The 22,069-nt window shown below is 40.1% G+C and overlaps 2 protein-coding genes and 1 long non-coding RNA gene across 3 annotated transcripts; 1 reads left to right on the top strand and 2 right to left on the bottom strand.

Moving 5' to 3' along the window:
• Positions 1 to 733: 733 nt before the first annotated feature.
• Positions 734 to 8,163, bottom strand: LOC117415296 (uncharacterized). Its single transcript, XR_004546391.2, has 6 exons — positions 8,023 to 8,163; positions 5,519 to 5,576; positions 4,650 to 4,710; positions 4,020 to 4,225; positions 2,987 to 3,470; positions 734 to 874 (listed from the first exon to the last, which is right to left on the bottom strand). It is a non-coding gene; the product is annotated as an uncharacterized LOC117415296 (long non-coding RNA).
• Positions 8,164 to 10,967: 2,804 nt separating this feature from the next.
• LOC117414968 (cytochrome c oxidase subunit 7A2, mitochondrial-like) lies at positions 10,968 to 14,507 on the top strand. The gene is made up of 4 exons (XM_034024844.3): positions 10,968 to 11,109; positions 13,225 to 13,314; positions 13,784 to 13,868; positions 14,221 to 14,507. Exons 1-4 carry the CDS (start codon positions 11,095 to 11,097, stop codon positions 14,274 to 14,276), a joined length of 246 nt encoding a protein of 81 aa, XP_033880735.1. The 5' UTR covers positions 10,968 to 11,094; the 3' UTR covers positions 14,277 to 14,507.
• Positions 14,508 to 15,392: 885 nt separating this feature from the next.
• On the bottom strand, positions 15,393 to 19,978 carry LOC117414967 (calcineurin B homologous protein 1-like). Its single transcript, XM_034024843.3, has 7 exons — positions 19,814 to 19,978; positions 18,547 to 18,619; positions 17,787 to 17,867; positions 17,530 to 17,654; positions 17,022 to 17,083; positions 16,540 to 16,662; positions 15,393 to 16,298 (listed from the first exon to the last, which is right to left on the bottom strand). The coding sequence occupies exons 1-7, from the start codon at positions 19,878 to 19,880 to the stop codon at positions 16,248 to 16,250; spliced, it is 582 nt and encodes a 193-aa protein (XP_033880734.2). The 5' UTR covers positions 19,881 to 19,978; the 3' UTR covers positions 15,393 to 16,247.
• Between the last annotated feature and the right edge of the window lie 2,091 nt (positions 19,979 to 22,069).

Here is a 22,069-nt window from a genome sequence, read left to right as displayed (position 1 = left end):
AAAAACCTTCCTGACACAGATTCTTGGCCGGTGCCTCGCTCGTGTTGACGGCCAGCCCCAGGTTAGTCAGAGACTAAAGTCTGTCTATTGGGTGTCTCGGAAGCGGGTTCGAGGCCTCTGTGCCACGGCCGCAAGTGTTTTTTTTTTTTTTTTTTTATGAATACAACATTTTATTATTTTTTGGAATTTAATATTTAGAAAGTAAAATTAATTCGGTTCATTAAATTATACCAAAAAAAAAATGCTGACATACATTTTTACATTTGGTATTTGAGTGTGCGTAATTATAATATAACTGCCTTCCCAGTTCTTAAATAACAGTAATGCAAGGCCATATCCTGTTCATATAAGATGAAACAGTATTTACAAACAACATAATTAATGCGGGATATACCCATTCTGAATGCTGTTTGTTACATTTTATGTTCCATACCTTATTAAAACCTAACTTAAGTAAGGGGTCTATTTACAGAACTAGTGCTATAAAACCCACAATAAATTCAGCTGTAGCGTATCACTGCAGGGTTGACAAACTCGACCCCTGTAGGGATTTGTTTAATTGGTGTTATTAGCATATAAGTCTTGCAGCTTTAGTGGTTAATGCTACAGTATTATAAATAACATAACTTACATTTATAATGACATATCAACCCACAACAATGATAACAAAAATATATATATATAAACGAATTTAAACTTACTTCGACGGTTTTCGCTTTAGTTCCCCAGTCGACAACACCGCACGTGTCTGCCAATGAGCGTTGATTCACATTCCGTGATTGACAGCCGCGAAGGGCGAATCAGAAGAAAGCAGAGGAATAGGATCTCCAAATTGACCAATCGGAGATGACTAAGGAGGGGCAATTATCGAGACCTTGTGTTGTAGTGAAAAAGACGGGGTCAGTAGGTTAGGTGTTTGTAATTAAATTGTATTCATTTAAAATAATCTAGTATTTTCGATGTGTTTTAAACCGTTTCCTGCATTTTATTGTCGTGAAAATGACGGGCGTTTGGTTATTTTGCACGCTTAAGGACCGTGCATTATGTAGGCTACTGGTTTTGTCTCCTTAATGTTATACCGTGTTTATTTGCTGGTTTTAAAGGGAAAAATAAATTAAAATACATTTCAGGTTTCTCTTCTCTCGATTTTAGAAAAGCATTTGACAGTCCCGTTTATATTGCACACAAATATGTTTTAAAATGTAAGGGACACTTTTTGGTCAAGGCATTTTCTTGAAATAAAAGAAATATATTTATTTTTTGTATGTATGTATTTTTATTTATTTATTTATTTGGCAGACGCCTTTATCCATTACATATAAAATGCATATATTTATTCCCATAAATATAATTTGTAAAATATTTTTTATTTATTATTATTATTCCAACGGGGGGGAATGTCACATTGAAATAGTGGTTTAAAAATGACACACAAATTAATAATACCGTACAATACAGTAATGTAATAATACTGTAGCATAATCCAGTAATAAGACACTTCTTTATCCAAATTATTTGGAGACATATATTTAGTAATATTAATCTGGATTCAACGCACAGCGCAACATATACTTTCCCTACCTCACTTACAATTGGTCAACGAGGAGTCTTTTCAGAAGCTATATCTACCGGAACGGTTAGTAATAGGGATGTGTAGTTAGTTATTCGATACTCATACTCAGAATGGCTTTTTCGGCAGCTATTTGATAAATCGATTAATTAACGTGTTGATTTCAAAACAAGAAAAACTACGCCCTCTTGTGTACATCAGCAAAAAAAATATCAGCGCCCCAGAGGACAAAAATCTTCCAATCGGCTTTTATAAATACTGCGCGCAGAAGTTAATTGCATCGACTGCTATTTTTTCGCTTTGAAATAAACACGTTAATGAATTGATTTGTTCAATACCTGCCAAAAAAAAGCTGTTCCGAGCACGAGTAAGGGAGTTTGCAAGCATTGCAGAATTAAAAAGAAAAAAAACTTCTGAAAAGACTCCTGTGTGTTCAGGCGCAGGGTTTTTCGGGTGTATCCCGGCTGATGGGGAAGTAGTAGAGGGGCGGATATATATAAAGCTATCTTTATATGGATGAGTGTAAAGTATTATTTTAGGGAGCTTGACCAGTACCTGCTTTATGGTACTGAACACACTTGATGACGTGCAGGTCTCCCAGTCCCGGAGCCAGTGCAGAGTGGAGCTGGTCAAACTGGTAAGAGTCAACCAGAGGAGACGCAAACCAGGTACATTTGACTGCAGCCCTGAACAACTAGGACCAAAACCCTGTAGAATGAACTCGTTTTGCTTCATAAAGTCGAATGAAACCTGCTGAATAGTTACATTAAAATATTGAATTACACACCGCTATGTAGTTTCCACATAGTTAATGAAAAACTGATAAACATTTTTAATTAATGTGACATTTCGAAATCTAACATGAACTAATACTGTACTACTGTTAGGGCTTCCGGTAGACTTTTGCGATATCCTTTTGTAGTGACTTTGATGACATGATGTTAAATAAAAGATCTAAATTATGTTATTATTATTATTATTATTATTATTATTATTATTATTATTATTATTATTTCTCAATCCTAAAATTCTAGGTGATGCAAAACTTTAGGCCATAGCTGTGTATATATATATATATGTGTGTGTGTGTGTGTGTGTGTGTGTGTATGTGTGTGTGTGTGTGTGTGTGTGTTTGTGTGCAGGAAACACACTGAAACATTGACTAGCGATTACGTCTTGTGTTCATGCATCTACACAGTCAAGAAGAGCTCACACAAACGCGCATTTTATCTACAAAGCAGTTCACCTAATAGGACGTGTTACACGAAGGCTGGATGCCAGCAACGTGCAGGGCGCTGAAAAAACACAAGAGGATAAAAATGCACATGAGTTATCCATGAACAGCGAACCCACACCAGAGCTCAGTGCGCCGGGGCGCCGGGTCGCGCCCAGCCTCCACCGCACTGTTGCGCTTACCCGTCGATGTCGTAGAGCGATCGCAGTTTGAGCGCAGTCTGAAAGTACTTAGTGGGGGAATTCATCCCCTCCACGCACCCTGCACACGCTCCGTGTTTGTGCCACTCCTCCTTCCTGAGAGAAAAAAAAAACAAGCAGAAGGATGGAGAGTCCCGCTGCACAGCAGTTAGATCCAGAAGGTCTTTCACAGTGCCTTCAGAGAAGGTGGACCAACTTAACTACAGTAAATCGACCTGTTCTGCTTCCACCGTTGAGTCAACCCTACTCTTTAAAAATGTTTTAATTGTAGGGATGTATTAAAACCTGGAGAAAGGGAGCAACTGCAGTGGAATGGGAATCGTATTATCATCCCTGGGTTCAGATTGCCACCTCTCTGTCGCTTGTAACGGCGTGTGTCTGTTTCTGATCCCTCTTAATAACAGAAGAAGCTGGATTTCCTGTTGATTAGCATTGGCCACAGCAGAACCAGTTGAGGTTCCAGCTCCTGCAAAGAGACCGCAGTGTGAGAATGTGGAGCAAATCGAGAGAGTATATATTCGATTAGAAACCTCAAAATGGAGCGAGGTAACCAGTGGTGTACCACAGGGATCAGTATTAGGTCCTCTACTATTCCTAATCTACATTAATGATTTAGATTCTGGTATAGTAAGCAAACTTGTTAAATTTGCAGACGACACAAAAATAGACAGAGGCAAACACTGTTGCAGCAGCAAAGGTCATTCAAAATGATCTAGACAGCATTCAGAACTGGGCAGACACATGGCAAATGAAATTTAATAGAGAAAAGTGTAAAGTATTGCATGCAGGAAATACAAATGTGCATTATAAATATCATATGGGAGATACTGAAATTGAAGAAGGGAACTATGAAAAAGACCTAGGAGTTTATGTTGACTTAGAAATGTCTTCATCTAGACAATGTGGGGAAGCTATAAAAAAGGCCAACAACATGCTCGGATATATTGTGAGAAGTGTTGAATTTAAATCAAGGGAAGTAATGTTAAAACTTTACAATGCATTAGTAAGACCTCACCTAGAATATTGTGTTCAGTTCTGGTCACCTCGTTACAAAAAGGATATTGCTGCTCTAGAAAGAGTGCAAAGAAGAGCAACCAGAATTATCCCGGGTTTAAAAGGCATCTATTCAGTCTTGAACAAAGAAGACTACGCGGCGATCTGATTCAAACATTCAAAATCCTAAAAGGTATAGACAATGTCGACCCAGGGGACTTCTTTGACCTGAAAAAAGAAACAAGGACCAGGGGTCACAAATGGACATTAGATAAAGGGGCATTCAGTACAGAAAATAGGAGGCACTTTTTTACACAGAGAATTGTGAGGGTCTGGAACCAACTCCCCAGTAATGTTGTTGAAGCTGACACCCTGGGATCCTTCAAGAAGCTGCTTGATGAGATTCTGGGATCAATAAGCTACTAACAACCAAACGAGCAAGATGGGCTGAATGGCCTCCTCTTGTTTGTAAACATTTTTATGTTCTTATAATTCAGTATGTTCACGTCACATTACTCAGCAGGTTTCATTCTACTTTATAATGCTAAATTAGTTCATTCTATAGGGTGATGCATAACTGTTGGCCATAGATGTATAGTTAGAGAGGTGCTTTCAGTGTTCGATTTCAGTGTACATCTAACAGAATCTTTACCACGAGATCGGAATGAAAGATAGGCCAGCACCCACAGCAAGTCCTCTCATTCATCACCGGCCTGCAAATACAAAGGACATGCAAACATAAACCTTTCTGAGCATGGGGTGCATGCTTTGACTGTTTCTCTGAGCTATTATCCTCCCAGGGATGGAAATGAGCCCCCCGGTGGATAGCAGTTTGACCCATTCCTGGTTTTACCATCAGCTTGATTAGCCACAGTAAAACTCAAACTAAAACCTCAGTTTGTTACCTAGACACACGGAGGGCTGATCAAGCTGGTAGTAAAACCTGGAATGGGTGACACTGCTGTGCAATAGGAGTCTTATTCCCATCCCTGCACCTGACGGGGTTGGGGGGGGGATTGGAATATATTAAAAAAAATGCTTCTTACTTTACTAAACGCGCAGACTACCGAAATGCCATGTGTTGCGGTTCACACGGTCACTTGATAAAGCGAGCATCTAAGGTCAGACCTTGCGTCAGGTGCAATTCGGAATTCATTGCCATTCCAACGGAATTGTGATCATTGTTTATTGTAATTATACAATTGAACTGATTGGCTGCAGTTCGAATGCACACTTTCGTTCACAGTTCCGCGCCATCGTTCTTCTCGTATTTCCAATCACTTTTAGTGACGTTATACAGTGCGCTCCTGTACGTGTACCTGAGATTTATTGCTGGGTTATTTCATATTGAACAGAGTAAACGTGTTAATGTGTGCAGCTGTTTATGCCACTTGTAATTCTAATCGGAATTACCGCAGCGTGATTGTAGATGTAATTTGTAATTGAATATCATTGTAATTGTAATTTCAGCAAACAATGCTGCTGGTAAAGGATTTTAAAAAAATGTCGATTTCGACTTACCACACAGTAAGCGCCTGGCCACATAAGGGTGAACTTCATACATTCCCAGGAACAGAATCTGCAGGCAGGGCAACAGGAACCGTCAAACATCTATTTTAATGATCGAAACCGTGGCGGATCTTAACACCGCCGCTCTTTGACTGTATTAACCCAGCAGGGGTGACCCCCACCCCTCCCAGGGTTAATTGACCCCCACCCCTCCCAGGGTTAATTGACCCTGTATCCAGTGAACATATTGTCAACAGAAGATCGCTCTATTGCAGTACCGTCCACCAGGGGGCAGTGATGTTACATCTACTCTAAGTTAACCTTTAAAGGTTACTGGTAGTTTTTTTGCACAGCGATAAACTCGCAAATCATCTGAGGACCGGTTTAAAATACAAATGAACATTTTGTTTTTGCTCTGAGAAATAAAGCATACAACCAACAGACTGCGAGTGAAGCAATATTTTATTTTATTTTAGCTAACCAATATAAACTCAAAGTCAAATACAAAAAATAAATAAAAAATGGGGGTATGTTTTGAGAGAGTCTTTATTAATGTTGCAAAATACGAAAAAAAAAAAGATTTCAGATTGAATTGATTTGATATGTTCCCTTTTCTTTATCGAGCTTAAATTCTAAATTTGATTTACATGTAAAAGAAAAGAAAGAATCAAATCCTACTTCTCGGGGTGATCCTCTTGAAAAAAGCCTTCGCCTTGTGTTGAGATGAGAGATAGACTGCTTATCTGCTTATCCTTATCCACTGCTTATCCACTTAACCCTTAAATATCATTTATCACGTTGCTTTTCAACTGTCCCCTTAACCTGTCGTGACTTCTAGAATCATCCCCATTGGTTCTCATAACCGCCTATTACTCAACAATTGTGTATTATTATTATTATTATTATTATTATTATTATTATTATTATTATTACAGTAGTCTCTGGTTAAGAGAACACCCCTCGGGAAGCATCGAAGTGTTCTCTTAACCGAAGTGTTCTCTTAACCGAAGTGTTCTCTTAGACTGTTCTCTATGACTGTGCTATTCTTTATTGATAAGATTTTATTCGGGTGCTTTCTGCTGCGTTCAGAAGCTGTGTTCTTTTTTGTCTATACTGTCAAACCCAAGTACAATATCGTATTCTTTAACAAGAATGTCCACATTCTTTATCATAATGTCCACAACTTTTATCATGGTTCAACAATCGCTCGTTCATGTAACACAGTGTCCTCGCGTCAGGACAGGCCACTTTGGAAGTTTTTTTTGGGGATCATTTTATAACTGTCATCATGTACCTGTTATTTTAATGTTCTCTTTAACTATATATTGTCCTGATAACTCACCGTCATTTTGTTAACCGCAAAAGTCAAGTCTGAACGTAACGACGTATTACATAAATAAATGCAGCCCAATTTTTATTCAAAGAAAAATGTGTTTAGTGCTTTACAACTACAGTTTTATTGCAGATAATAATAGGAATCCACCCGTAACAATTAAAAAACAGGACATAAACAAAATCATTTGAACAGTGTTTCCTCTCGAGGTCTTTCTCAAAGTTTTCATTTATGCTTCAGTACAGTTTCGCAGAACTGTGTACAAAACAAAGCCTTCAGGATTAAGCTGTCCTATGTGACGCGATGCGGATCAGGTAACACTGTGCTGATAACAGTGAAAAGGGTTTAGCACGCAAGACAATGTGACCTGGTGAGCGAAAGTACGGTGTGTACTGTAGCGTTACATCTAAAAATACGCGAATCACTCGACTGTGGTGTTTACCAGCTGCAGGTTTAGGGAAGCAGGCTGTTCACGGTGTGTGCGGAGTGTAAGAAACGAGCCCTGTTGAAACCAGACTTCTCTCAGCGAATTGCAATGTTGATATTGAAGTCTGTATTGTTGGTTTTTGGTTACTACAGATCCACTCTACCCAATGTAGCATAAAACACTGCTCAGCACAAATACACCTGTTTTCTAAGCATGAGTATATTTCTTATATCAAATCGTGCGATTATTGTGATATAGTGAATAGTTGTGCACATCCAGGGTTGAGGTTAATTCCTGTTTTTCAAATCCAATTCCATTTCCAATCATCGTTTTAAAATCAATTCCCAATTGCTATTCCAACACCATCATTGATCAAAATTGCAATTAGCAGGGTTCAGTTAAAATGAGCTGCTCTCAGTGGCAACACAAATTGCAAGTCCCTGTTTGTTAGTCAATTAAATTGGCTTCAAATGAAAGCAGCTGAACAATCGGCACAATTATTTGACAATTGTCTCTAAAATATAAATTCAAATTCCTTCAAAAGAATAGGCGTTGAGAATTGTTTTTTTTAAAAAGGAATCGGAATTGAAAAACAAGCCTTGACCCCAAACCCTGCGCACAGCTCTTACACAGTGTGTGGTCTCCTCTCTAGAGCGCATCACAGTCTTTGATATAGTGGTCACTCAGTCTGTGTATCGCACCACACGAATACAAAAATACAAAATACAAAAAAGGACTGTTTTTAGGATTACTTACCCCAGGACTTGCTAAGGGAGCTGTTGTGAATGAATCTGGTTTTGTGAACACCGCTGAGCTTTTTATGCTGCAGACAAGATGTTTTAGCGCATTGACAGCGGAACAAAACCGCTAAAAAAAAGAGCATCGTTTTTCACTTCCCTTACTCCAGAATACAAGACTCTCTTTCTGAGACTTGGATTGCTGGAGCGATGGACTGGGATTTACGCCTGTGCTTATTACAGTTACAGGGGGGGTCGGACTCATTACACCGTGTAACACTTTTTTTTTTTTTTTTTGGTTCCTGGGTAGTAAGTGTTATTTCCTAATTGCTTATGCCTCAAAAGTATAGAAAATGTCTATTATTCCCCACAAACTTTGCTTTTGTGACCAGGACAGTGATATTTTGAAATTTACCTATTTTCCAGAACATTCCAGATAGATTCAGTGCTGAGTAAACTTGGAGTAACTTCTAGAACTTTCTACAACTTTCCAGTAATATAAATAGTAGTATAAATACAGGGGCCTTAAGCCCACCAGTTCAGTTTAGTTCCAGCTGCCTAAGTGGATACATATCTGCATTTTTCTGAGATGGCATCAAGGTCATAGGAGACTTCAAAATGGTGGAATTCCTGATGGGTCTCCAAGGCGGTTTTACCAAGTTTCCCTGCTATCTTTGCCTTTGGGACAGCAGGGACACCAAGGTGCACTACCACAGACGGGACTGGCCACAGCGGACCGAGTTCTCTGTGGGGAGGAACAACGTCAAGTGGGAGTCACTGGTGGACCCCCGGAAGGTGCTGATGCCACCACTGCACATCAAATTGGGCCTTATGAAACAATTTGTCAGAGCTCTAGATAAGGAGTCGGCAGCCTTCAAGTACCTTCAAGACTTCTTCCCTAATCTGTCTGAGGCAAAGGTCAAAGCCGGTGTCTTCGTCGGACCACAGATAAAGAAGATCCTGGAGTGCAATGAATTCCCCAAGAAGCTCACTAGTAAGGAGAAAGCGGCTTGGAACAGCTTTGTCGCAGTGGTTCGGGGCTTTCTGGGCAATCACAAGGCTGAAAACTATGTGGAGCTGGTTGAGACTCTGGTGAAGAACTACGGCACAATGGGCTGTAGGATGTCCCTCAAAGTCCATATCCTTGATGCTCATCTTGATAAATTCAAGGAGAACATGGGAGCGTACTCGGAGGAGCAAGGCGAGCACTTCCACCAGGATATACTGGACTTTGAACGTGATTTACAGTATAATCGTAAATCTTAAAAAACTACTCACTTCTAAATCTTTTGTAGTCATTTTTGTATTACTTTAGTATAAATACATGTTAATTTGGATTCATATGTTGTTTTTTTCTGACTTTATGTGAACGAAAAGACACAAAGACCCGTTTTCTCATTGGAAATAGGTAAATTTCAAAATATCACTGTCCTGGTCACAAAAGCAAAGTTTTGGGGGAATAATAGCCATTTTCTATACTTTTGAGGCATAAGCAATTAGGAAATAACACTTACTACCCAGGAACAAAAATTGTGTTACATAGTGTTAGGCACACCCACCATAGCGCCGTTAACAGGGTGTTGCAGGGGGGGCAGGTTAATGGTTACACTCTGGCGTACCAGCTGAACTTGGAGAATGCTTGAGAGTTGTGTAGAGGCAGGATTATTCCTACTCTATGAACATTAGTGTTGTACCAAGCATGGGAATAAGACTCCTATTGCACAGCAGTTTGACCCATTCCAGGTTTTAATACGAGCTTGAATAGCTCCAGTGTGTAGAGGCAACAAGCTCAGGTGTGTCTTATTAAATTCATAGTAAAACCAGGATCGGAGCAAACTGCTTTCCAATGGGAGCCTTATTTCCATCTCTCTGAACACATGTAGCCTCACACATATTCATGCTGTAGTGATTTATTTTAACCTTTGCTGGAGTGCTTCCAGTTATGGGCGAGTGGAGATTCTGTGTTCTGGGGGTACACTGGCTGGTTAGAGCTGGTGAGTGCTTGTTCAGTACGAGCAGGTTTTAATGCAAGGGACAAGAAGAACCAGCATTGCAGGTCAACCCTTATAAAAAATATACAATAGCAAAAGCACAGCAAAGCGTAAAAAACAAAACAAAACAGTGAAAGCATGGTAGGGAAGCATTGTAAAGCACAGAGAGGTCTGGTAAAGCACAGGGAAGCATTGTAAAGCACAGAGAGGTCTGGTAAAGCATAGGGAAGCATTGTAAAGCACAGAGAGGTCTGGTAAAGCATAGGGAAGCATTGTAAAGCACAGAGAGGTCTGGTAAAGCATAGGGAAGCATTGTAAAGCACAGATAGGTCTGGTAAAGCATAGGGAAGCATTGTAAAGCACAGAGAGGTCTGGTAAAGCACAGGGAAGCATTGTAAAGCACAGAGAGGTCTGGTAAAGCATAGGGAAGCATTGTAAAGCACAGAGAGGTCTGGTAAAGCACAGGGAAGCATTGTAAAGCACAGAGAGGTCTGGTAAAGCATAGGGAAGCATTGTAAAGCACAGAGAGGTCTGGTAAAGCACAGGGAAGCATTGTAAAGCACAGAGAGGTCTGGTAAAGCATAGGGAAGCATTGTAAAGCACAGAGAGGTCTGGTAAAGCATAGGGAAGCATTGGAAAGCACAGAGAGGTCTGGTAAAGCATAGGGAAGCATTGTAAAGCACAGAGAGGTCTGGTAAAGCACAGGGAAGCATTGTAAAGCACTGAGAGGTCTGGTAAAGCATAGGGAAGCATTGTAAAGCACAGAGAGGTCTGGTAAAGCATAGGGAAGCATTGGAAAGCACAGAGAGGTCTGGTAAAGCATAGGGAAGCATTGTAAAGCACAGAGAGGTCTGGTAAAGCATAGGGAAGCACTCATATATATATTTAATAAAGTCAAATCCTGGTAAGCTATGCATAGTAAAAGCACTGGACACTGTTAGGAGAAGCTGTATTGAAAGTTAGCTCATGAGAAGGTTTGATCTTCATAGGTGCCCATACTTTGGCAGGAGTGCAGGATCACGCTGTGCTTGTGTGTCCTTGTGCAGGCTCCTTATCCAGTCCGTAGCAGAGAGTGGATTTGCACAGAGGCACCGCGCAACATGAGGAACTTACTGGTAAAGAAAAACACAGCATTTACTGAAATCTTTTTTTTTTTTTAAATTTTGCTGTACTTGCAAACTATTGTCTTGCCTGCCGTGCTTTAGAAATAATAAATAAAATAAAAACAACTTAAAAATACATTTAAAGCTACAGCTCACCTGCTAAACACCATGATATATATATATATATATATTTGTGTAAAACTTATAAACAAACTTTGTTATGCATGATAGAAGTTTCTTGCTGTACTAAAACTTTTTTACTAAAATGCTCATAAAAACAAACAAACCGTTTCTCCAAAAATATTAGCCTCAGTCATGAGTAAATGGGATTTGTAATGCAATCTGAACTGCTTATTTGACACCCCTGTGCCAAATTACTATTCAAGTTAAACCTCGCGTGACATTAACCAGTAAAGGTTTGCTTTCAGTAAGTCATTCGAGCGTGTTGAAGTTCTGTATGTTTTTAGAGCTAAACAGGAGTACTGTTTAAAGAATGCAAGAGAAAATAAAGGTACAGCAAGCGTGCCTCCTGTGTTGAACCTTTTAGAGAGAGTTTTTTTAAGCAGTTTTGTTTTTTTCAGCCTGCCGGGCGTGACTTCCAAAAGGAATGCTAAAGCTTGTGACTCCCACACATTCCCCGTCTTTAGCAATAGCCAGGCAGAAACTGGCTGCTAATCCTGGAACAGACTAACGATGGTCCCGCCCCTTTAACTTTTCCTCTGTCTGATTGGTCGGGTAACATGGACGTGATTGGCCCTCGAGCCTGTCCGTCTTAACTGTGTTGGTTCATTCTTGCCGTCTGACCTTCAGGCTTGAAACCCAGACCGCCTTAAAGCGGCAGGAACCATATTTTTAAAGACAACTTTTATTTATTTTTCAAATATTCTTTTATTTATTTATTTATTTATTTTTAATGTTTTGTGTTTAATTGGTAGTGCCGCTGGAGCCTGAGGGAGGGGGGGGGGGGGGGGGGGGGGGGATAAATAAATAAAAAAGATGACATTTTGGGCAGTTCAGTCTCCATGCCTCGAGCCTGCCCTGGACTGGAGGGAGCACCCTTTCTCTCAGGGGGGTGAGGGAGGGAGCAGTTCAGTCTCCATGCCTCAAACTTGCCCTGGACTGGAGGGAGCACCCTTTTTCTTAGGGGGTGAGAGAGGGAGGGAGCAGTTCAGTCTCTATGCCTCAAGCCTGCCCTGGACTGGAGGGAGCACCCTTTCTCTTAGGGTGATGATTGAGAGAGGGAGGGAGCAGTTCAGTCTCCGTGCCTCAAGCCTGCCCTGGACTGGAGGGAGCACTGTTTCTGTTAGGGGGTGAGGGAGGGAGCAGTTCAGTCTCCGTGCCTCAGGTCTGCGTGATTACTGGGTAACAGCATGTTATGATGTCCTGTTATTGCTTCTAAGTCAGGCTCTCTGTTGATGTTTAGGTTATGAAACTGAGGCACTACAATTGCAGAAAGTACTTGCGTGTACTTTTTATAGCTTCTACATTTCCTGCCCAGAAAGATAACACATTGTGAATAAAACATTGCATACAGTAACAGGTCATTATTTGACTTTGCATGTGTTTAAAGCAGTGATAATCAGGGCATTCAGATTGCTAGCAACACTAACTCCAGGACTCCCTTTTCATGTGCCTGCCCTAAGTAGGTTATTGAACTGCACAAAGGGATGTTCTGTGGATCTAACTAAAAGTGGGTTAGAAACACTACAGTTTAAGGGAAAATAAATAAAAGGCTAGTGTTGGATCAACAGAATAAAATAGCATTAAAATATATGTCAAATAAATGTGTGTGTGTATGTATGTCTCAGTGTTCTTAGAACATTCATCTGTAAGTCACTGAGCAGCTTTCAAACTGAAACAGCAGCATCAGTCTGCCTGGCTATTTCTACCATGCTAGCTGAAGAGGGAGGAAGCCTAAACGTTGCAGCTAATTATTAAAACAGCGGGTTTTCAGCTGATCAGTGACTTTTCTTCTTCGTTAAGTATTTCTAGTGATTGATGAGTATCCTGTTAGATCCTGATTCTCCTGGGATAGAGAGCTGCGTGCTGGTTTTGAATTCCCTGTACTCCATATACACTGTATATAACTTATATACTGTATATACGTATATCTATATCTTTCCCCAGGGTCTGCAGAGGCTGGCGTTTCGGTCCTTTTCCTCGACAGCAAGGAACCAGCTGAAGAACAAAGTGCCAGAGAACCAGAAGATATTCCAGGTGACTCCCTCCCCACTCTGAGCTGGATCGCTAAGACTGTTTAAAATGTGAAGCGCAGAACAGTCTGCAAATAAGTGTCTCTGTGCTCTGAGAGGAGCCGGTCTTGAAAGGCGCTATACGAGTGAAACGCTGTCGTTGTGTCTCTGCATGCGCTGGTGGGCATTGGAAGCACTTAGTCACTAATCTGGAGAGGGTTCATCGCCATACCCACGATGGTCCTTACTGGCAACTTGAATGCAGGCACAATAAGAACACGTGATCGACTATTTAGTTTAAAAAAAAAAACTCCAGACAGGGAGGGCACGTATTCATCCCAACTAGAACACACACTTGTTTTCCATTCCAGAAGCACTTGATGAATCGCAGAGAGCTCTGCTGTGTTTTTTTTTTGTTGTTGTTCTTGCATCACAAAAAAGGCATTTGCCATAACTAATAATAATATTAATATGAATATTTCGGGGTGTTGCAGGAGGATAACGGGCTCCCGGTCCACATCAAGGGGGGCACGGTGGACGTGCTGCTCTATCGCTTCACAATGGCCATCACTCTCGGAGGTGGGTGCATGCTTTTCTGAAACAACTTCACAAGGTTGTGTGTGTTTGAGAACCATCATCCGCTGCTTCCCTGTTAAGAACTCTGTAATGTCAGGAATGGGAATAAGACTCCTGTTGCACAGCAGTTCCACCCATTCCAGGTTTTACTACTATCTTTATCAGCCACAGTGTTTTGGTAACAAGCTCAGGTCTGTGTGTCATATTAATTCTAAGGGGAATGTGGTCTGTGAATCCAGCCAAGAGAGATGAAATACTTAATTATATCTTTTTAAACAAAAAAGTATTTTGTGAGAAGTGTTTCAGCACGTATTGCCAATCATCTCTAGTTTATTTTTTTGTTTGTTTGTTTCAGGAACTGGGTTTTCCCTCTATTGGCTTCTAGCCGCCTCTCAGCCCAGGAGGAAATAAGAGAGGAAATGAGAATCCAGACTCTCCGGCATCACTCTTCAATGAGAATAGAGAGTCACTTCTCACTTTCAGTACCTGAGGTCCACCAAACCAAAACATGCCAACCACTGAACCTTGTGACAATCATTAAAACAAATATATTTAAAAAAAAACACAACACAGTATGTACGAAATAAAATGTTTTTAATATACATGTCAGAAAAAAAAAATAAACTTGCTTTATTTCGTTTTGCACCGATTTTGAATAATTGGGAGGCGGATTGATTGAAACAGTTACTCCAAGTGTTATACTGTGTCTGTCTCTGTGTGTAGGTGGGGATTTTTCACGTAGACAGATGCTATGCAAAAGTCTAACAGTGACACCTTGTGGTTAAAACGCAGAACATGCTCAGGCTCCGCAGACGTCAGCATGTTTAACTGTGGCTTATCAAGCTTGAATTAAAAACTGGAATGGGTAAAACTGCTGTGCAATAGGAGTCTAATTTCCTTCTTGGACTTCAGTACCAAAAGCTTACTTCTTTCCCAAATCTGTGCAACAGTTACGCGAGTGACATATGTATTTTACCTTAGGAAACAGAACTAGCTTGCAGAATAATTGACAATACACAAATACAGCATTTCAAAATGGAGTGGTTAAATCGAGCAGCAATGCACCTGTTATCTATCGAGCGAGCCCCCCCCCCCCCCCCCCCCCCCCCAATCCATGTTCTGTTTACACAACAGCCAAATCCCTTGAGGTGTATTTTCAGCTGTATTTGTTTAAACTTGGTTTGTTTCCATTCCTGAACGGGTTTTTTAAGCTGGCAAACGGTTGATTTCCCCTATCGAATTCGAGCTACCTGTTTGAGAAATCTGTACCAAAATTATCTCTGTAAATAAAGAGATGGATGCGGGTGCACAAACAAAAGAGAAGCGATAATTCAGAACAGCCGTAGAGTTTGAATAATACATGACAGCGGGATCAGTTGCTTGTGCAGGTAAACATTGCAATTGTCTAGTTCTGTTACAGCTCAAGGAAAGACCAAACGGATAACGCTTTACAGATAGAGCGGGACCACTAGCATTCAAAACTCTATGCAAGTTCCAGACAGGAAAAATAATTGCAAAAAACACAACTTTTGTTTGATAATTTATTACAATTAAGACTTACATTTAAAATGTACGTTTACAAGATTAATATACAAATAAAGTATTTAAGTTAAATCATTGCTGAATTGAAACGTAAATATATAAATATGTATTCTGTTTCCACAAACCGATTTCATCTGTGTCCATCGGGCTGATTCACCATTCAGAGTGAAACGAGTGTAGAAACAGCTGCCTGGGTTTGTGTGGATCGCTGTTCTCCTCCACAGAGTAAGAAAAGCAGCGATCCACACAAACCCAGGCAGCTGTTTCTTCACTCGTTTCACTCTGAATGGTGAGTTAGCCTGATCGACACCAGCGACCCTGCCCGGATTTCTGTTGGAAACGTAGTCGTTTTCAACCTGTGCACACAAAAAGGCATTCAGATAACCTAATCCGAAGTCTGTAGCTAGAGGGATCGTTCTGTGTATACCCGACCAGACAAAGGAAAAACAGGAAAACTAGTTGAAACTAAAAAAAGTGGGGAGCATCAAATTTGACCTTTAAAAATAATTTTTAAAAAAGGCCCAAGCGATAAGCACAGGTCTATACATGGGGCTAGGGTGAATTTAGCTTTCATACCAGTACAAAAGTCTACAAAATTTTTCTATTAAAAATCTGGTAGTGTTAGAAATAAAACGCAACGTGTAACAGACAGTTTGTTTTTTCCCCCTCCACTTGTACTTTGAAAGATATATCAAGTCAATTAAATTGTATCCGACCGGGTGTGAATGTAAAGCTTATAAACTGCGCGCTCAATAAAAGACACAATGGACAGGGGTGGTAACGATCCCGGGTCTTGATGTTTCTGAAACGCTGCTTTTCTTAAGCCTGCGGAACAATCGATCAAAGGAAGCGAATGCTCAGCACGGTCTCAACATCCACCTTCTCCAGAGACTGAAAAAAAATTAAAAAAAAAAAATCATTACTATTCACAACACCTTCGATGAGATGCAAAACCGAGCTCCTATTGGAAGTGCTTCTGCAGCAGCAGCCGTCGTTGGTGCACAGCTCACTCCCTAGTCACCCCCTGAACTCTTTCCATTTACAAACTGGCCACTCCGTAACCCCACCCAAGGTCCCAGTCACTAGTTAGACAGGAACTAGCGAGAAAGTGTCCGCTTAACTTGGCACGTACCTTTTTGAACTCTTCGAACGAGATGGCGTTGTCTCCGTCCAGATCGGCCTCTTGTATCGTCCGGTCAGTGATGTTGTCCAGCTGCTCCTCGGTCACCTGCACCCCCAGCATCAGACGCAGGACCTGCAGAGCACACATCGTGAGAACAGACCCGTCCCAAACCAATCACACACTGAGAACAGACCCGTCCCAAACCAATCACACACTGAGAATAGACCCGTCCCTAACCAAATCACACACTGAGGAGAGCCATACTTGAACCCTATACCTCACTGTGCTTTGTAGAGTGCATAACACTATTGATTTCAACAAAGATATGCTGGGACCCAAAAACTATGCTGAATTAAAACGGAATGCCAAGAGAGAGGCTGGATTACAGGTTTTACTGTACCAGCACCTCACACTAAACAAAACGAAAGTATCTAAATCATCTACAGCATTGTATTTTTTTTTTGGGGGGGGGGGGGGGCTTTTAGTTTTACCTGTAAAAGCTCATTGTTTGAGATCTTGCCATCTTTGTCCTGGTCATAAAGTTGGAAGGCAACTGAAACATAAAATAAATAAAAACACACAAGGCCAAGATAAGTGATCCTAGTGCTATGAATTGATGTTTCACTGAAAGCAGCAATGTGATGTATTGTAAACCAATACCATAAATACTGGGATGGAAATAAGACTCCTATTGAATAGCAGTGTCACCCATTCCAGGTTTTACTGCGAGCTTGACCAGCCACAGTGCGTCTAGGTAACAAGCTCAGGAGTGTCTTATTAAACTCTGCGTGAAACCAGGGAAGGATCAAACAGCGAGTCTTCTTTCCAAATCTTAAAATGAACACGAAAACCAGTGAGAGATCTGCACAGGACACTTCTCTTAAAACGTTCAGTTAAATACAACCATGCTGGTTTCATTATTTCCATTTTAAAGCGTTCCCTATCTTCACAGACACCTTTATTAAATGAATGCGCAGTTTTCAGTAGCCGGTGACTCACACTTGAGCTTGTTAGCCCTGCTGTTGATGGGCTCCGGAGAGTCGGGTTCCTTCTTCGGGCTGTTTTCCACGGGTCTGAAGCGAGCCAGGGTCCGAGCGAACGAGTTGAAATCAATCAGGTCCACCCTGCCGATGATGAGATCACACAAGCGTTAGACAAGAGACTCCTTACAGAGCTTAGTGTACTCAACCACTTAAACAACTTATCAGTTACTGCAATAAATGAGAATGAAATCAGAGGTCTGCATGTCCGCTTACCGGTCAGGAAAGAAATTGTTGATGATTCTGTCCCCTAATGGGTTAACAGCGAGCTCACTGATATTCTGAAAGTCACCCCGGCTGAAAGAAGAAACGACAACATTATACAAACCCCTTCCAGCCAACAAACGTAGAGGGGAATTAATGTGTTAAGACAATTTGGGGGGGGGGGTTGCCAACAAAAGGGTTTTCAATCTTCAAGAAGATTGAAAAAGAAGTCAGACCAGCCAAACTGTAACTGGTTAGAACTGCACTCGGTCCCCTCCCTGTAATGGGTCCAGTCTCAATGTTATTAGGTAAACTGCCTGGCAATTGAAATGATTGTTTTAACAAACAATGCCCCCAGACAGATTCAGGAGCTGGTGAAGCGAAGGTCAATCATTTTCTTTCCTCAGTCTTACAAGGGTTGTTAAAGGACAAAAATAAATAAATAACAGAAAGAAACTGCATCCTTCTGGGATACGAATCAAAGCTGATGTCTGCTAAAATTGCAATTTTAGTTCTCATTGACTAGGGATGGAAATTAGACTCCTATTGTGCAGCAGTTTCACCCATTCCAGGTTTTACTATGAGCTTAATTAGCCAGTGTGTATAGGTAACAAGCTCAGGTGGATCTTATTGAACATAGTAAAACCAGGGATGGATCAAACTGCTAGCCAATGGGAGTCTTATTTCCTTCCTTGTAATAATCAATTCTCCCTCTCCAGAACCAGGTTAGAATCCTGCATGCCGCAGCGGATGAGGAAGTGACTGAACTCACTTGAGCAATCCTTTGTCGTCTTTATCCAGGGAGTGAAACCGGTTGTACAGATGGCAGATATGAGACGAGGAGACTGGGGAGAAAAAAAAAAGCCACCAAGCAGATCATTGACCCTTTAGAACTTGTTATGTGTTGGAATGGGGGTTAATACAGTGCCTAGATATTAGTCACACTGCTACAGCTGAAAGCTGCCTATAGAATAAACTCAAACTGGGTCTAAACGGAGGTCAGAGATGGCGATATTTGACCAGCGGTGAGTGTCACGTTACCACCTTAATGTGTAACTACTTCTGAAAAAACAGAATCGGCTAGGAAACGGAGCTGGTTAAAACGGAATGGATTCGATTATCTAAACATTACGCGCACACGATCTCCCATTACATTACCCTGTACGCTATTTGTATAGAGATGTATTTTTTTTTAAATCGCATCTGAGAATGGTCAAATGAAATCAAACGTATTTAGAAGCTATTTAAGAGTTATATGATAAAAGAAGAACACTCACTTGGGAACTTTTGGTAAACTTTTAGTAAAGGCAACTAACACACCCATTTTAATTAAACTGAAAGTCATCCCGTATTTTGTATAATTGACTCGTTTTAAACACTCTTAAGAATCGCATAAAGGCGCTCTCTCTCTCTGCGTTCCTGTAGAGCAGTGAGTATGAATGAACCACCGAAACGCATCAGCGGATTTAAAGTTAGGATTGTCCTGTGGGGTTTGATGATCGCGTTAAACTAGTGTCTGGTTTTAAACCCCAGTGCCCTGCGTGCGTTCGCAAACAATCATAGTTCAGTATTTATTTATTTATTTATTTAACTGGACAATACCACATTGGTGTATACCAATACATAATGTATAATGTTTCTCTTGGCATCATATCAAAAGTTTAACTACCGTTATGTTTGTATGAATTAATTATTTATGTATGTGCTTATCTAGTTTATTCGTTTTGGAGATATAGATAGATAGCGACATATAAATAAACTTTGGGGTTATGTGGTTGAATATTTTAATATACTTTTAAAAGAAATGTTTATATAGTTCGGTTATGCGTAAAGTGCGCAGCACGGAGATAAATGCTTTTGAATCTTCTTTAACCCCGACTGATGGAAATCATTTCAAATCACAGAAGACACGACGAACAGACTACTCTAACCCTAACCCCAACTCTGCATTGCACGGAAGTCACCGTGCTAGCGGCATACGGCTCACATACCCCAACACCACATTACGCTTGGATGCAGTTTACATAAAAATAACTCACACCCAGTCTCAAGGATCAATTCGTCCACGTTATGGATCTTGGCAAGCGTTGAGGCGTTGCAACCCATTTCAAAATGCCCGGTTTATCGATCCGTCTGCAAAATGTCGCACCTGTGAATGGGTTCCAGAAACCTCGCTGATTCTCAGAAGAAATAACTTTTGCGAAAGGCGCGGTACTGGCTTTAAATACCTGACCACAGGCTTTACTTTGACGGACGGTAGAACTAGCCAATCACTGCCCCGCCTGGAGCGACAAGGGTGGCCAATCACAGATTGGGAAAGGGCCCCGTTAGGGTTCACTTTTTACGTGTTTTGGCAGGGTTCGAAACAGCCAGTTTCAAATTTAAAAAGCGAAACTTTATATTTAATTTTGGCATAAATAAAAAAAGAAACTGAATGCAACAGTATAATGCATTAAAATACAGTATTTTATATAACATTGCAATAATAATAATAATAATAATAATAATAATAATAATAATAATAATAATAATAATAATAATAATAATAATAATAATAATAATAATAATAATACAGCCTATAATAGTGTGACTCCTTAGTTTTAGTACCAGTGTCTGTAATTTTTATTATTATTATTATGTTTGGTACATTGCATTATAAATTAAATGACTCTATCGACCATAGGTTACCCTTTAAACCATAAAGAATCAATCCTCTTTCTACAGGGATGTTTATAAGACTCCTATTGCACAGCAGTGTCACCCAGTCCAGGTTTTACTAAAAGCTTGATTAGCCACAGTGTACAACTAACAAGCTCAGGTGTGTTATTAAACTCATAGTAAAACCAGGAATGGACCAGACTGCTATGCAATGGGAGTCTTATTTCCATCCACCTGCTATTTAAGAGTTTTATCGGTATGATCTGCGCTGATCGAAGTCTACACGCCCTCTGCTGGTCATGTATATTATTGTTTTCAACCCGCCCCATGCACTGCCCTGTCAACCAAGCGTTGAGGAATTCAACGCAAAAAAAAAAAAAAAAAAAAAAAATGTGACGTGGTTGTCTGTTACGTAACATTGTGAACCATTAACCATTCGGGTTATAGCGCAAAAACAGTAAAAACTAAATGTACATGAAACTGTTTATGATTCCTACAGCTGCAGAGTAGTTTCGTTAACCAGTACGTTTGTTACTTGTTTCATAATATTTTTAAATTGTGTTTTACTTTCACAATAGTGAGAATTGCAGGTTTTCTACATTTCTACACTTATAAAAGTTTCACAATCATTTTGCAGTAAAGGAGCAATTCACCTGCTATACACAAACTAACGTGACATGTTTTACTGCAACTGTATAATCATAACATAAGAACATAAGAAAGTTTACAAACAAGAGGAGGTCATTCAGCCCATCTTGCTCGTTTGGTTGTTAGTAGCTTATTGATCCCAGAATCTCATCAAGCAGCTTCTTGAAGGATCCCAGAGTGTCGGCTTCAACAACATTACTGGGGAGTTGGTTCCAGACCCTCACAATTCTCTGTGTAAAAAAGTGTCTCCTATTTTCTGTTCTGAATGCCCCTTTATCTAATCTCCATTTGTGACCCCTGGTCCTTGTTTCTTTTTTCAGGTCGAAAAACTCGACAAAAAAGTCCCTACACGCCACCCGCTGGCCGTTTATAATATTACTCAATATCACGAAAAACTGCTTGGTCTTCAAACCACCGTCTGCACTGCTTTTTGTAGTGTGTTTAGGTTTAGTTTTAGCTGTATGGCACAAGAGGTTAAAAAGTTTACTTCACTGATCAGGTCTCTAACTAGACGAAAATTAAAGGTTGCAAATACTTTATTGCAAACGCATTGGAGGTTATGCCTGGGAAAATATATTCCTCAGAAATCAGACTTTTGTTTTTGTTATATATATATATATATATATATATATATATATATATATATATATATATATATATATATATATATTATTGTTATTATTATTTGTTTCTTAGCAGACGCCCTTGTCCAGGGCGACTTACAGTCGTAAACAAAAATACATTTCAAGTATCACAGTACAAGTAATAATACAATTAAGAGCAAGCTAAACACACACACACACACACACACACACACACACACATATATATGCATGCATATTTATACAACGCGAATCTAAGAAAAATGCCTTACTATCATATTACACTTTCTGCAACTGTATCAAATATTTAGTAAAATAAATAACAGAGCGAAACGCATTCAAAATTCCAATTAGTTTTATTACATTATTATTATTATTATTATTATT

The sequence above is a fragment of the Acipenser ruthenus genome, chromosome 7 (assembly GCF_902713425.1).
Source record: "Acipenser ruthenus chromosome 7, fAciRut3.2 maternal haplotype, whole genome shotgun sequence".
NCBI classification, from domain to species: Eukaryota; Metazoa; Chordata; class Actinopteri; order Acipenseriformes; family Acipenseridae; genus Acipenser; species Acipenser ruthenus.
This window is presented reverse-complemented; position numbering and strand designations above follow the sequence as displayed.